Raw genomic sequence first — 15,802 nt, forward strand, 5'->3', positions numbered from 1 at the left:
GCAGGAAAATTTCACCTCACAAAGACTTGCAATTTTTAGCACCTTCCTGCAAATCCTGAAAAAAAAAAACGGCAGATGAAGGGCAAAATAAACCTAGTGTCCTTGCTTTACAACCGCTTGTTTAGCGACGGGAGTTACCAGGGCATTAAAAAAAAGGGGCTTACGACCGTTTTTCACACTTACGGCTGTCGCAGCACTCCTCCGGTTACCTGGTCAAAATTCTGACTGACTCATATTTATGACGGTCGCGCATCCTGGGGGTGTGTGTCACATGATCCCCTTTTGCGACGTTGTGATAAGCAAACTCAACGGGGAAGCCGGATTCACTTAACAACCGTGTGACTCACTTAACGACTGGAGGGATTCGCTTAACAGCTGGGGCAAGAAAAGTGGTAAAGAGGGGCAAAAAGAAATGTCTCACTTAACAACAGAAAATTTTTATGAGCCTTTTCCCCCCATGGTTGTTAAATGAATCACTTAAATTAGAAGAATTGAGTCCAGCATTTCTGTTCCTAAGCAAGATGGACATTAGTTGAGCTCAAACAGGTTTTGTGACTTTTTTCGTTTACGGTTGTTAAGTGAATCACTGCAGTTGTTAAGTGAATTTGACTTGCCCCTCACCCCCTTGTCTTGTCTTGTTGGAAATTGGCTGGGAAGGTCGTAAATGGGGATCACGTGACCCCAGGATGCTGCAACTGTCATAAATGCGCGTTATCTGACATGCACCCAAAGTCTGATCATGTGACTTGGGACATGTGATGGTCGCAAGAGCGAGGACCGATTATCAGTCCCTTTCTTTACGGCGATCATAACTTCAGACGATTTTTAAACGCATGGTTATAATTTGAGGACTATCTTATTAGGTCCCGATCAGAGGGCAGGAAATGGAGAACTTTAAGAAACAAATTTTATAAATAATAAATCACGAATAAATAAACAACTCTGAGAACACTGAGGCGAACCAACGACACAGAATTTCTTTATTTGCTTGTTTGTCACATTTTGGAATTGCCTAGATGCCTTCTTGCAGGTGACTAAATCTATTTCCTGCCCTGAGCAGGGGCTGGACTAGATGACCTCAAGGGGAGGACCCCTCCTTCTAGTCCTAGGATTCATATGGCTCCCAAAATGTAGTGGTAATTTAGGAATGCTTGCAGTTTAACTGACATCTGGCCTTCCGCTGATCTGGAGTGCTAAACCTGGGTTTATTTTTTTTTAATTTTAATTTTTTAACTTTTAGGTTTCCAATTGTTGCAAAACATGCACTGCAGAGACTGGATTTCAGAGGTAGAGATTTATTTATTTATTTATTTATTTTATTTTAATCCCATTTATATCCCGCCCTTCTCCGAAGACTCAGGGCGGCTTACAAGCTTAGCAGTAGCCTTCATTCTATGTATATGCCTGCTTATTAGGGCTTTCACACACCCCCCCCAAGCGGCATTATTACAAAGTCAGCTTAATTGCCCCCAACAATCTGGGTCCTCATTTTACCTACCTCGGAAGGATGGAAGGCTGAGTCAACCTTGAGCCTGGTGGGATGCGAACCTGCACTAATTGCAGGCAGCTGGTGTTACTTAAGGAGGCATTAGTCCACTGCTCCACCAAGGCTCAACGTCCCCTGGAGCTTCCCAGCAACAATTCCTAGGGAATTCTGGGAGCTGAAGTTCACCCTTCTGAAGTCCATCTGATGAAATAAAACTATAAAATAAATCTTTAGAGAGTTTGGATGGGAGACCACCAGGAGATCACGCCAATGGCTGGCTGGGGAAATTCTGCAAGCTGAAGTCCACAAACGTTGGCTGTGTAATTCTGGGAACTGAAGTTCAGACATAGTGGCTGGGGGATTCTGGGAGTTGAAGTCCACCCCCCACCCTCTTCAAGTCGCCCAGTTTGAGAAACCATGCTGTAACGCCCGGCTTCAAAAACCTCACTTCCCTTCTCCAAGAAGTGATGCTAATTCGCACCTGCCTCTTCGGTGGGTGCCAATGGAGTGCCACAAACAAGAATATGACATAAAGCAGGTCACAGTCTCTCCCTGGCTGGTGGGTTCTGTTCGCTTTGAACACGTCAGGATGCTGCCAATGCTGGTTTGTTAGGCTTGGGAGTCTCTCGCAGGGCTGTTCAACTGGACAGTGTTTGCTCAATCAGATTCAATTCACACACACACACACACACACACGTCCCCCGGGGAACTGGCTGAAGCTTGTTGGTTAAACTTGGTTGGACGAATTGAAAAGAGTGACGGGCTCAGCCAAAGCTGGTGAATCGTTGACAAAATCATTTTAAAGGGAAACCAGATCCGTACTTTCAAACTGAATGATGCAGAATCACCTAAAAAAACCCCCCAAACCAGGGTAGTCCTCGATTTACGACCACCATCGGGAGCAGGATTTCCCTGGGCGGTTAAGTGAGTCCCACCGATTTTACAGCAATGGTTGTTAAACGAATTGCTGAGGTTGTTAAGTGAACCACATGGTCATTAAATGAATCTGGCTTTTGCCATTGCTTGTCGAAGCCAGCGGGGAAGGTCACAGATAGTAAATATTAGCCAGTTGCCAAATGCCTGAATTTTGATCACTGACTGTGGGGGATGCTGAGATGGTCATAAGCGTGAGGATCAGTCATAAGTCACTCTTTGGAATGCCATTGTAACTTCGACTGCTTAGTAAGGCCACATGTGCTGACTGTGGAACTGTGGGAATTGAAAACCATATACCTCGACTGAGGAATTCTGGGAATTGAAGTCCATGTGTGCTGACTGGAATTCTGGGTGTTGAAGTCCACAGATGGCAACTGTGGAATTCTGGGAGTCCTCACGGTGGCCAAGGTTGAACAGCACTGTCCTAAAGCAAAGCAATTTGCACTAGTACTTGGATGGGAGGCCACTCAGAGATCCTAGGATGGAAAGTCAAACCCTCTTCCAGAGAACAGACTGGTAAACCACTTTGTAGCTTAGAGATTTGAAGGAGAAAAGTTTGGCTGGGGGTTTGCCTTAGATATCGGGGGGGGGGGGTCATGATGGTAATGGAGTCCCCTTGGCTTTGCCTGGCATTCCCGGGATCCAGGGATCTGGTCACTAGAAGGGGTCTGGATCGGATATATGACGTGGTTTGGAGGAATAAGCCACAAGAATGCGATTTTGGGAGCTACCATCAGCTAGAAGGGGGGGTTGGGAAGCCCCCCCCTCGGCTGGGTTGACGCTCTTGGGGTCCCCCACCAGAAAATGGAGAAGCATCCCTAGGAATTCTGGGTGCAAAACTGGATCCATTCAGTCAGATGACTTCTATCTCTTCCTGTCTCTCTTTTTTTTTTACCACATTCCTCTTTTCCTTCCGCCCCCCCCACCCCGGTCTTCCTTTCTCCCCCTCTTCTCCCATCCTCTCTATTCTTTTATCCTTCCCTCTCTCCCCCTTGTTCCCCTTTCTCCTTCTTCTCCTCCTTTTCCATTCCCCTTCCCTTTCCCCCCTTCTCTTCTGCTTCTTTCCTATTCCATTTCTTCTTTTCATCCTCTCCTCTTCCCTTCCTTCCCTCCCTCTTTTTTTCATTCACTGTCCCCCTTCCCCCTTCTTCCTTACTTCTCCTTCCCCCTTTCCTTCCTTCCTTCCCTCGCTCTCTCCCATCCACTTTTTCCTTCCCTTATTCTCCTTCCTTTCCCTCTCTGCTCCTTCCTTCCTTCCTTCCTTCCTTCCTCTCCACACACTTTCCCTTTCTCCCTTTCCGATCCCCTCCCCTCTTGCGCCGCTGCCCCCCTCCTCCAGGGCCTCCCCCGGCGGGGCGGCCCTTCCCCGAGCCCGCCCCCCCAGCTGGGATCGTCCCCCTCCCTCCCTCGCCTGCTGCCTATAAAGGGGGGGTCCCGGCCGGCCGCCCGCCGATCCGGTTCGGCGGGAGGAACGCGATGCTCAGCACCAGAGCCGCAGCAAAATGCTGGATGGGCACCCGCGGCGACGAGCGCTTCTCTTCTTCTCCTCCTCCTGCTGCGCGATCCTAGTTCTGCTCTCCTGCGCCCCGGACTTTTCCGCCGCCTACTTCGGGTGAGCGCCCCACGCTGCACCGCGCCGGAGGATCCTTGCCCTGCGCGGAGGGGGGGGGGGCAGCTCTTGCTTCCCCTTGCTCTTCTGCGGGATCGCGCTGCGCGGGACGGGAGGCTGCGCGTCTCCTCGTCTCTCTCAGGACACGCGTTTCCCCGGTGTCCAAAAGGTGCTTTTTCACGAGGCAACTTGAAAGTCCTGAAAAAGCACGTTTTGGGGTAACTGTGACTGAGAATCTCCATAGACTTCCACGGGGGCTGCTTCTCTCCAGAGCTCCACGGGCGAGGGGTGGGGGTGGGGTGGGGCGGCGGTCTGCGCTGCCCCACTGCCAGCCGGCGCCCCCTCCCCAGTTTGCCCTCCAAGCGCGCAGCCTCACCTTCCCACTCTTGTCTGTGGCGCGCAGGGCAGGTGAGCTCCCTTGCGCTATGCATTTAGAATCACTGGGCTGGAAGGGACCATAGAGGTCCTCTAGTGCATCCCTCTGCCCAAGGCAGGGGTCCTTACACCTCTTGTCTCGCTCCTATGTCGAGGATCCCCTTCTCTTGGCCTCCTCTGTTCCCTCCGGAGCGCAAAGAAGTCGCAAGCGAGTCGGCCAGCGCTGGGTGCTTAATGCGCGAAGATGGGTCGCGCCTCCGAGTCTCTTTCAGCACTAACTTTGGCAAACATTCTATTCCCCCTCCCCCCTCCCCCACCGCCCCTTTCATGGGGGTGTCGGCTGACCTTGCAGGACTACAAAGCCCATCGCATCCACCCTGCCGTGGGATGTGCTTTGAGTCACCTGTGATCAAACTTGGGGACTGGGAACAGGTGGACGATGGCCCCATTTTGCGTTTTTTGAAATGGGGGTGAGGGAGTTATGGGGAGGGGGGGAAGCAGGAAAGGAAGAGAACTATTCATAGAATTTGTAGATTAATAGAATGATTATCAATGGATCAGATTTTAAAAGGGAAGAATGTTTGGCTTAAGGCCATAAGGCTCGCTAAGACATTTCAAGGAGATGGGGATGGTCTTGTTCTGCCTTTTAAAATCTTTAAAAATTGCTATTTCATATTCCGTGGCAGTATCCTTCTCTTAGATATCCAAGATGACAATTCCTAGTTTAGAAGCAGCAGATAAAAATTAAAACCCAGGCAGGTTGGCAGGACTATTTTAAAGGTTTTTTTTCTGATTCCATTTTAAAGAGAAATTGGTATTTTAAATCTATTCATATCTGAGATTTTTTTTTATTCTTTTTGAACACATGGAGCTAAACTGATGGGAGACACGGGTGAGACATGAGTATGAACAATTAATCTAATTGATATTAAATGCTTCTTGGAAATTCTTTAAAGCCGTTCATTATTCAGCCTGAGTTATTTCCTGCTGATTCAAAGAAAAACAGAGTATTGTTCTCTGCTTATTTTGCTGTAAAAGAAATTCAGGGTGTAACATCAAATGTGGGATTATCTCCCCTTTAACTGGGCTGTTTGATGCATCTTCAAATTTATTGAAGAAACAGTGACATCAATGAGAAACAGTGTCCCAGTTTGATTTTGACCCCTTGAACAAATCTCGAATGATGGTAGTTAATATAACGATCTTATAAAAAGATCCAGGATAGTAGTAAGCTATCCGATTAGATTTTAAAGGAATTTAATATTAATTCCACCTTAAAGAAATGTTTTGCAGCTTTAAGAGGTGTGGACTTCAACTCCCAGAATCCCCCAGCCAGATTGACCCGTTCGTCAAATATGGTTTAACTTCTCGGTAGATAAGAACCGATTTTGCTTGGACATCTCTCCTTTAGTTTTCTTGCTGCGTCACGTGGGGGTGGGTGTGCATGATAGTTTGTGAAGTCCAGACCAAACCGTTGCGTCTTGTCTCAACCACAGGAGACATTTCAGATTGGCAAGTGGAATAGCATTGGAATAATGAAGCTAAATTTGGTGCACCCTGGGGAGGTTTTTAAGAAGGGATTGGATCACCATTTTTCTGAAATGGTGTAGGATTTCCTGCTTGGGCAGGGGGTTGGACTAGATGACCTCTGAGGTCCCTTCCAATTCTGTTATTCTGAAATGAGTGTGGAAAAAAAAAGTCTGTTGCATTTTAAACTTTGCATCTGTTTAGGGGTGAGCTTGCTGGTTTAACAGGGGAAGGGGGAGGCAAATATTGGAAATCAGTCTCCTGTGCTTCTTTAAGAGAAGTTTCAACAGCAAATTTCTTTGCTTGGCACTCCAGAAGCTGCGGTTGTGCAACTAGTTGGAGAAGAGGTAACTCATGGGAAATGCGTGACTGATGTGTGTGTGTGCATGGGTGTGCAAGAAGGAAACTTAAATAAAAGAGGTGCAAAGAATGAATGCATCTGAAAGAAATTTGCTATTATTAATGGTGAGGTCTCTTTTCTGTGGGCGTGCAAGGAAGGAATTGAGGCGGCAGAGGTGAACACAGCTGGAGGCAATATGATAGCATTATATAATGGTGACGTATAGGTGTGTGCACCGGTGTGCAAGGAGATAACAGACTGAAGAGGTGTGGATAATGAATGCAGCTGAAAAGAATTTGGTAGTATTAATGTGTGGGTGTGCAAGGAAGGAATTGAGGCGGCAGAGGTGCAAAGAATGCAGCCAGCTGGAAGGGATAATGGTGAAGTTTCTCTTTGGTGTGAATGTGAATGTGTATGTGGGTGTGCAAGGCAGGATCTGAGACCACAGAGGTGCAAATAAGGAAACCAGCTGGAGGGAAGAATGCAGAAGTCACTCTTGGTGTGTGAGTGTGTACGTGGGTGTGCAAGGAACAAACTGAGATCAAAGACCTGCAAATAATTTTATCTAGAATATCTGTTTGCAGTCTTCTGCAAGCTACCGTTTAAAGATGAGTGACGTTTTGCAAAAACAGGGTTGTGGGTCTGTGGTCTTCCCCCACAGACTGCCATCCAACTGGTAATGTGTTTAGGCTGTAGCTGAGACCTCTGGCTAGGCTCTGCATTTGCACAGATGCTTCAGGAGTTGCAAATGTATTGGTTTCTTCCTAGCTCTCCAGGCTAAAGTAGCATTTCTGGTATATATTTTAGCATTCACTGGGAAGGAAATCAAAGTCAGCTGAGAAGATAAACAGTCTTTCCTTTTTTCTTTCCTGAGAAAATCCATTCCAACCACCCAACCCCGTTTGAAATCTAGCTGGGCTGATTTGGAAATTGGGTTTTTGCCTCCTCTGTCTGATCTGTGCCTGGTCAGTTTCTCTCATTTCCTTTCTGGAAATCATAAATGGGTGGGGACCTTCCCCCCACCTCTTATCCTGTCGGCAAACATCATTTCACGTGCCTTGCCTCGTCTATATTCTGATTTTTTCCCCTAGATAGAATTTCTCTCCATCCAAGAAAGCTCTCTTCTAATTAAATTGGGTGATGTTTCAAGTGTCTAAAACAATCTTTTCCAAACTGGATGATATTTCAAACATCTAAAACAATGTTTTTTTTTTAAACTTGGCAACTTTGAGAGGGGTGGACTTCAACTCCCAGAATTCCCACAGCTAGCAAATTCTGGGAGTTGAAGTCCATCTCTTAAGGTTGCCAGATTTGACAAACACTATCTAAAAATTTTGTCACTTGCTGTGATTGGAGTTTGGGGGAAGGGTGTGAAAAAAAATATTGTAATTCCCACCATTGTCAGCAGAGGGATCCATTAAACCATTAATTAACGGGGGGGGGGGAGGCTAAATTTCTTGGTTTAAAGCCTTGCAGGTGTATCCTGTCCTTTAAGAAAATAAAATATTTTCATGGGAAAGTTATTTTACCCTCTTTCTTCCCTCACACCCCTGTTCATTTCTATTTATTTTTTTTTCCTTCCTGGAAGGATTCAGGGAGAGCCTGTCTGGATGAAAACGGAGGGAAAATTTGCAAGAATTGGCTGGAGATTTTTCTCCCCCTCTTGCTGTCTGGCCTCTGGTCTTCTATGTAAGGCCCGTTTTTTTTTGTTTTTTTTTTGCAAATACGGGTTTAAACAAGGAAGGCTTAAGAATGGATTGGGGGGGGGAGGGGAGAATCGGGTTTTTGCCAGAACTGAGAAAGAAATGCCATTTTTCGGCAACCTGTAAAGAAATTGGTGTAAATAAAGGAGAATGTTTGTAGCTCAGGGTTGAAGTGAGCGGTCCTTGATGCTCTCTCGAAGCTTGGTTGGTTTCCTTGCAGACGTTTCATGACCCAGCTAGGGAATATCATCAGTGCTGGAAGGGAGGAGGAGGAGTGTGGGGTCCTTGGTGCTCTCCAAGCTGGGTGGTTTCCTTGCAGACATTTCATGACCCAACTAGGGAACGTCATTAGTGCTGGAAGGGAGGAGGAGGAGGAGGAGGAGGAAGGAAGGAAGGAAGGAAGGAAGGAAGGAAGGAAGGAAGGAAGGAAGGAAGGAAGGAAGGAAGGAAGGAAGGGCTGTGGGGTCCTTGGTGCCCTCTGAGCTGGGTGGTTTCCTTGCAGACGTTTCATGACCCAACTAGGGAACGTCATCAGTGCTGGAAGGGAGGAGGAGGAGGAGGAGGAGGAGGAGGAGGAGGAGGAGGAGGAGGAGGAGGAGGACTGTGGGGTCCTTGGTGCCCTCTGAGCTGGGTGGTTTCCTTGCAGACGTTTCATGACCCAACTAGGGAACGTCATCAGTGCTGGAAGGGAGGAGGAGGAGGAGGAGGAGGAGGAGTTTGGAGTTCTTGGTGCTCTCTGAGCTTGGTTGTTATGTTGCAGACATTTCATAAGTCAACCAGGTAACATCATCAATGTTAGAAGGGAGAGTGTTGTTCTCTTATATACTAGTGGCTTGCTCTGTACATAAAATAGAGCAGACCCCACCCCCTTCTAGCACTGATGATGTAGCCTAGTCAGGTAATGAAATGTCTGCAAGAAGACCATTGAGCTCAGAGGGCACCAAGGACCCCACAGTCCTCCTCCTCCTCCTCCTCCTTTTCTTTCTACTTCTCTATCTTGTCATCCTCCTCTTTTTACTCCTCTATCTCTTCCTCCTCCTCCTCTTCTTCCTCCCCCTCCCCCTCCCTTCTAGCACTGGTGATGTTGCCTTGTCGTGTCATTAAAACATCTGCAAGAAAAACACCAAACTCGGTGAGCACCAAGGACCCCACAATTCAACCCAGAGCTACATTTTTCCCCCTGTTTAATCATTACAAAACAGCGTGCTTTATCTCTTTATTCTACATTTTCTCATTAGAGCTGCAAGTAATTGCAGAAAGCCGATTGGGCTTGGGAGCACGTGCTGGTGGTATAAACCAGGACTGGGGGCAGCCACAAGGGCTGAACTATGTTTGGGGCCTACCAATGCTGCCAGCCCCCTTTTATTTCGTGAGGAAGGGGACTTACTCCCTCTGGGATGTCCGCATTGCTCTACAAACCCACAATACGTCTACAAGCCTGCCATTTCTGGCTAAAGGTTCCTGGTCTGAATAATAATAAACCTGGTGTGGTTTATTGAACAAAACATGGTTTAGCCCGGGGAGGAGGATTTTTATGCAGCTGGCGGGCATACAGAAAGTCCTCAATTTATAACCATTTGTTTAGTGACCCTTCCAAATTACAACGGCAATGAAAAAAGAGACTTACCGGTTTTCACACATCCCTGCATTCACACAATCAGTATTTGGGTGTTTAGCAACTGGCATGGATTTATTACAGTCGTGGGGTCCTGGGGTCATGTGATTCCCTTTTGTGACCTTCTGAGAAGCAAAGTCATTGGGGGGGGGAGCCAGATTCATTTAACGACAGCATGACTGTCAAAGTACAGGTGGTTCTCGACTTGGGGATGATGCAGTTAAATAAGTTCTACAAGCATATCTAAAGATGCTGAAAGGAAATTAAAAATAAATTTGAGAGTCCTTGAGGATGGTGTCCTCAAAGCCTCATGTAGGCAGATGTATTTTGGGTTAAGCTTAGATTGACTTGGATCTAAAGTGAGTCCGTTTATTTGAGGGAAGTGGGGTGGGTGGATGGATGGATGGATGGAACAATAGGTGGATGGATGGATGGATGGATGGAACAATAGGTGGATGGATGGATGGATGGATGGAACAACAGGTGGATGGATGGAACAATAAGTGGATGGATGGATGGATGCAACAATAGGGGGATGGATGGAACAATAGGTGGGTGGATGGATGGATGGATGGATGGAACAATAGGTGGGTGGGTGGATGGATGGATGGATGGATGGAACAATAGGTGGCTGGCTGGCTGGCTGGAAGAATAGGTTGATGGATGGATGGATGGATGGATGGATGGATGGAACAACAGGTGGATGGATGGATGGATGGATGGATGCAACAATAGGTGGATGGATGGAAGAATAGGTGGATGGATGGATGGATGGATGGAACAATAGGTGGATGGATGAATGAATGGATGGAACAATAGATGGATGGATGGATGGATGGATGGAACAATAGGTGGATGGATGGATGGATGGATGGAACAACAGGTGGATGGATGGAACAATAAGTGGATGGATGGATGGATGAACAATAGGAATGGATGAATGGAATAATAGGTGGGTGGGTGGGTGGATGGATGGATGGAACAATAGGTGGATGTCTGGCTGGCTGGCTGGAACAATCGATGGATGGATGGATGGATGGATGGATAGATGAACAATAGGAATGGATGAATGGAACAATAGGTGGGTGGGTGGATGAATGGATGGATGGAACAATAGGTGGATAGATGGATGGATGGAACAATAGGTGGATGGATGGATAGATGACTGGATGGATGGAACAATAGGGGGATGGATGGGTGGAACAATAGATGGATGGATGGATGGATGGATGGATGGATGGATGGATGGATGTAACAATGGGTGGATGGCTGGCTGGCTGGCTGGAACAGTAGGTGGATGGATGGATGGAATAATAGGTGGATGGATGGATGAATGGATGGAACAATAGGTGGATGGATGGATAGATGATTGAATGGATGGAACAATAGGTGGATGGGTGGATGGATGGATGGATGGAACAAAAGGTGGATGGATGGATGGATGGATGGATGGATGGAACAACAGGTGGATGGATGGATGATTGAATGGATGGATGGAACAATAGGTGGATGGATGGATGGATGGATGGAACAATAGGTAGATGGATGATTGGATGGATGGATGGATGGATGGATGCAACAATAGATGGCTGGCTGGCTGTCTGGAACAATAAGTGGATGGATGGATGAATGGATGGACAGATGGATGGATGAATGGATGGAACAATAGGTGGATGGATGGATGGATGACTGGATGGGCGGAACAATAGGTGGATGGATGGATGGATGGATGGATGGATGGATGGATGGATGGAACAATAGGTAGATGGATGATTGGATGGATGGATGGATAAATGAAATGGATAGAAGAAATATTATGGAATAGAATAATAACTGTATTGTCATTTTGAATGTACACCGGCATACATTAAAATGAAATTTTGTTGCATTCAGCTCTCAGAGAGTCACCACCTCCAATATACACTATGTAAATATGACAAAAATAAATACATAAATACAGAATTATGCATATACCCACATATATTATATGACCCAGAGAAACAATACAGACTAGTTTGGGTTATGTATACATGTTCATAGCGAGAAAAATGAATCTTGCGAGTTTGCCAAATGGATGCCATAGGGAAAAAAGCTATTACAAAAGTGGCTAGTCCTGCTATAAATACTTTGAAACCTCCTCCTAGAGGGGAGCAACAGAAACCGACCGTGAAGTGGGCATGTGAGGTCGCTAACAATACTTTGAGCTCTAAGCACAAAGAGTGGAACTATAGATGGATGGGATGATTAGTGGATGGATGGAGGGATAGGTGGATAGGGTGGAGGGCTGGAGGGCTGGTAGATTCATGGATGGAAAAATGGATAGCACTATAGATGTATGGATGGGATGATCATAAAAAATAGAATACAAGAAAGGAAGGAGGGAAGGAAGGAGGGAGAGGAGGGAAGGAAGGAAGAAAGGAAGGAAGGAAAAGAAGAGAGAAGAGTTGATGTTTCCCTACTTGTCTGCCTTGGCAACTCACAAAGGGGGGGAGGGGGTCTCAAGGGCCCCTCAAAGGCTCACATCATGAGATCTTTCTTGGATCCTTCAATGTGAGCTGGCTCTCCAATCATCCCTTACAAGTTCTTGGCTGTGTGATGCTGTTCTGAAAGCTTCCTTTGGCACATAATCCACCTGTTCTTCCCATACCGGGTTTTCTACCCTGGGTGGGCTTTTAAAACAACCCTCCAAAGGAACCACACCACCTCTTCCGGATGCAGAGAATCGACCTTCCAGATATTTCGTGTAGTCCCAAGCAGGCAGCTCCACCCTTTGCTTCATAGGGTTGCCTTCCTTGCAGCTTAAAAGGTCGCATCGACCCAAGTCACCATAGCTTATTCCACAAACTCTGGTTAAGGGAATGCAACTAGTCCTCAACTTATGACCACAATGTCATTAAGGGTCATGGTCCCTAAGCGAGTGAGCACCCAACCATGACTTGCAACCGTCTCTGCTGGCTTCTTCGTTGACTTGGCTTGCCAGAGGCCAGTTGGGAAGGTTGCAAATTACCATCATTCAACCACTGTCCTAACTTTAAATGGTCGCTAAATGAATAATCGTAAGCCAAGGACTATCTCCAGTGGTTTAGAAGAATAATAAATGGCAAGATCTCTAGGCATTACAAAGTTGTCAACCAACACACTATTACAACTTAAGCACTACTTTAGAGATTCTGGCCCATTAATGAGACACTAAATTCAGGAATGTATCTAGTAAATGTGAGTAGTAACTCGGAGTCCTAGTAGACAATCCCTTAACTGTGAGCCAGCCGTGTGCTGCAGCTGCCAAAAAAGTCAACACAATCCTAGGCTGCATCGACAGAGGGATAGAATCAACATCGCATGAAGTGTTAGTACCGCTTTATAACGCCTTGGTAAGGCCACACTTGGAATTTTTGGTCACCATGATACAAAAAAGATGTCGAGACTCTAGAAAGAGTGCAGAGAAGAGCAACAAAGATGATCAGGGGGACTGGAGACTAAAACATATAAGGAATGGCTGCTGGAATTGAGGATGTCTAGTTTAATGAAGAGAAGGACTAGGGGTGACATGATAGACATGTTCCAGTATCTCAGGGGCTGCCCCAAAGAAGAGGGAGTCAAGCTATTCTCCAAAGCGCCCGAAGGCAGGACAAGAAGCAACGGATGGAAACTAATCAAGGAGAGAAGCAACCTGGAACTAAGGAGAAACTTCCTGACAGTCAGAACAATTAACCAGGGGAACAACCTGCCTCCAGAAGCTGTGAATGCTCCAACACTGGAAGTTTTTAAGAAGAGAATGGACAATTATTTGTCTGAAATGGTATTGGGTCTCCTGCTTGACCAGGGGGTTGGTCTAGAAGACCTGGAAGGTCCCTTCCCACTCTCTTCTTCTGTAAAAGATTTGCCCATTGCAATGGGAAGATTCATCTGCCTCATAGCTTTATAGTAGAATTATAATTTTCTGAGACGGGTTTGGAAGAGGAACTCAGCTGCACGGTCTTCTGTGCAAGAAGTTCAGCCAGGGAAAATATCAACAGTTCCATGCAAAAGTCTGCTGGTTTTGCTAGAGTAAGGAAACAAACAGAGGTAACGACGCCACAGGAAACTTTAATTCAGGAGAACACACACAGAGTTGGTTCTTCGCTGCGCGCGCCCCCCCCACTTTATAATCTCCCCGATAAAAAATATTGCGTTATGCAGATGGCGAGGAATAAATCAAACCAGCAACAGAGACGCTGCAAAGCGAGCCAACGAAAGGGCCTCGTGCCGCAAAACTTGATATGCGGAGGCTGAAAGTGGAGCTCCTGCCAAGAATTTGGACGTGGTCTGTGTGCTTTTGGGAGGGGTGGGACGACAACATTGCGGTCCAACACATACTTTGCAAGCAGTCAGGGTCGGGATCAGTGGCCGGTCTTTCAATTCCTGAAGTTTTCTGGGGAAATCCAGGAATCTCCAAGAGCTGGAGATAACCAACACTCGAATTGTGGTGTTGTAGAAAATGTGTAGTCTTTGGCAAGGAGGCAGAAGGCGTTGTTTCCTATTCCAGCTGGCTTTGGTGTCTAAGGTGGGGCTAGAACTCCCAGGCGCCTGGCGATTGGGCCCCAACTGGCTTTGGTGCCTAAGGTGGGACCAGAAACTCGCCGCCTCCTGGTGACTTGGGTTAAAGTCACGCAGCTGGCTTTCATGGCTAAGGTAAGGCTAGAACTCACTGTCTCCTGGTGATTGCCCCAAAGTCACCCAGACAGACTAGAACTCACCATTTCAGAGCATCTTTAAGTCTAAGGAATTTGGGCAGGAGAAGAAATGGTTCTTCCTCCTCCTTCTTCTCCTCCTTCTCCTCTCTCCTCCTCTTTCTTCTCTCCTCCTTCTTCTCTCCTTCTCCTCCTCTCCTCCTCCTCTCCTCCTTCTCCTTCTCTTCCTCCTCCTCCTCCTTCCCATGTGACCACGTATAGGGCACCTGCCAAACAATCTGCATTTACACCCTTTTGAGGGTGTCCTACATTCCCCTGAACACAATTTATGATGTTTTTGCTGGCAACCGGCATTTATTTCTGACTTCCGCCTCCAGCCCACCACCAAACCATGAGTTTACTTAACAACCCCCGTATCCTCTTAATGACTGCCTGGTTCACTTTCTGACCGCTGCAACTGCTTAGAGTTTGCTGCGACAAAGCTTGGGAAATCAGACGCATCCATGTGTCAACCTGCTTCACAATCGCCACGACGTCCAGTGGAAATTGCACGCTTAATGACGGTCGTAAGTCAAGGACTATGCGCAAACTCTGAAGCAGCATCCATAGAATACTTAAACCACCATTAAAAATGGCACACCTTTGCCTGTGTCTTTTTAAATAATTATAATTTGTGCACCAAACTCAACAGTGTGTTTGGACAACCAGAACCATGTAGCGGTTGAACAGTGGTCAGGCACGGGTTCAAATCCCCGTTCAGCCTTGTGTTTGTCCAGCACTGGTAGGTCTCTTCCAAATGTACTAATTTCTAGAATTGGCTAGATTTTCTCCTAATTTCTGGAATTAGCGGTCTAGTGAAGTTGGAAACCGTCGTATTCTGAAACCCAAAACTGGGGTTTTTCCTATATATTTTTTTTCTTGGCTAGAATCTGTAAAAAAACACACTAACAAACCCAAATCCTTTTCACTTAAGAGGATTTGGCCCAGGCTAGTAGACCAGCAATGAATGTAAAATAACATTTTCTTTCTTTCTTTGCAATTTTCCTCTTCCAGTTTGACCCATTATATCTTGATTCCGGGTTGCCTGTGTTTGGATGGGGATAATTCAGCGTATAGGTTTCCCTTGACGTTTGTTTAGTGACCATTTGAAGTTGTAATAGCCCTAAAATGGTGACTTTACGATAGTCTTTGACTCACAACCACAAGAGCCCAAAATTTCCATTGCAACTTCCCGGGCCTCCAACAACTGGAGGTTTCTGATAAACCCTTACAAATCCTTAGTAAGGCCACATCTGGAATACTGCATCCAGTTTTGGTCAACCCATTGCAGGTAAGTCCTCGTCTTATGACCACAATTGAGCCCAAAATTTCTGTTGTTAAGTGAGACATTTGTTCAGTGAGTTTTGCCCCGTTTGTATGACCTTCCTTGCCACAGTTGTTAAGTGAATCGCTGCACTTCATAAGTTAGTCACATGGTTGCTAGGCTTCCATGACTGACGTTTGCTTGTCCGAAGGTTGCAAAAGGGGATCACAGCAACCGT

At 46.5% G+C, this 15,802-nt stretch overlaps 1 protein-coding gene and 1 long non-coding RNA gene across 2 annotated transcripts in view; both read left to right on the forward strand.

Moving 5' to 3' along the window:
- Nucleotides 1-15,802, forward strand: part of LOC308677644 — a 792,073-nt gene that overhangs the window by 348,339 nt on the left and 427,932 nt on the right. The window lies entirely within an intron of this gene.
- Nucleotides 3,925-15,802, forward strand: part of WNT9A (Wnt family member 9A) — a gene marked incomplete at both ends in the record, with an annotated part of 27,993 nt that continues 16,115 nt past the window's right edge. The window contains one exon of the mRNA XM_081344226.1: nucleotides 3,925-4,034. Coding sequence (XP_081200352.1) covers nucleotides 3,925-4,034 — 110 coding nt within the window. The remainder of the gene's footprint in view (nucleotides 4,035-15,802) is intronic.

Source organism: Vipera berus, assembly GCF_964194415.1.
Source record: "Vipera berus genome assembly, chromosome: Z".
NCBI lineage: Eukaryota > Metazoa > Chordata > Lepidosauria > Squamata > Viperidae > Vipera > Vipera berus.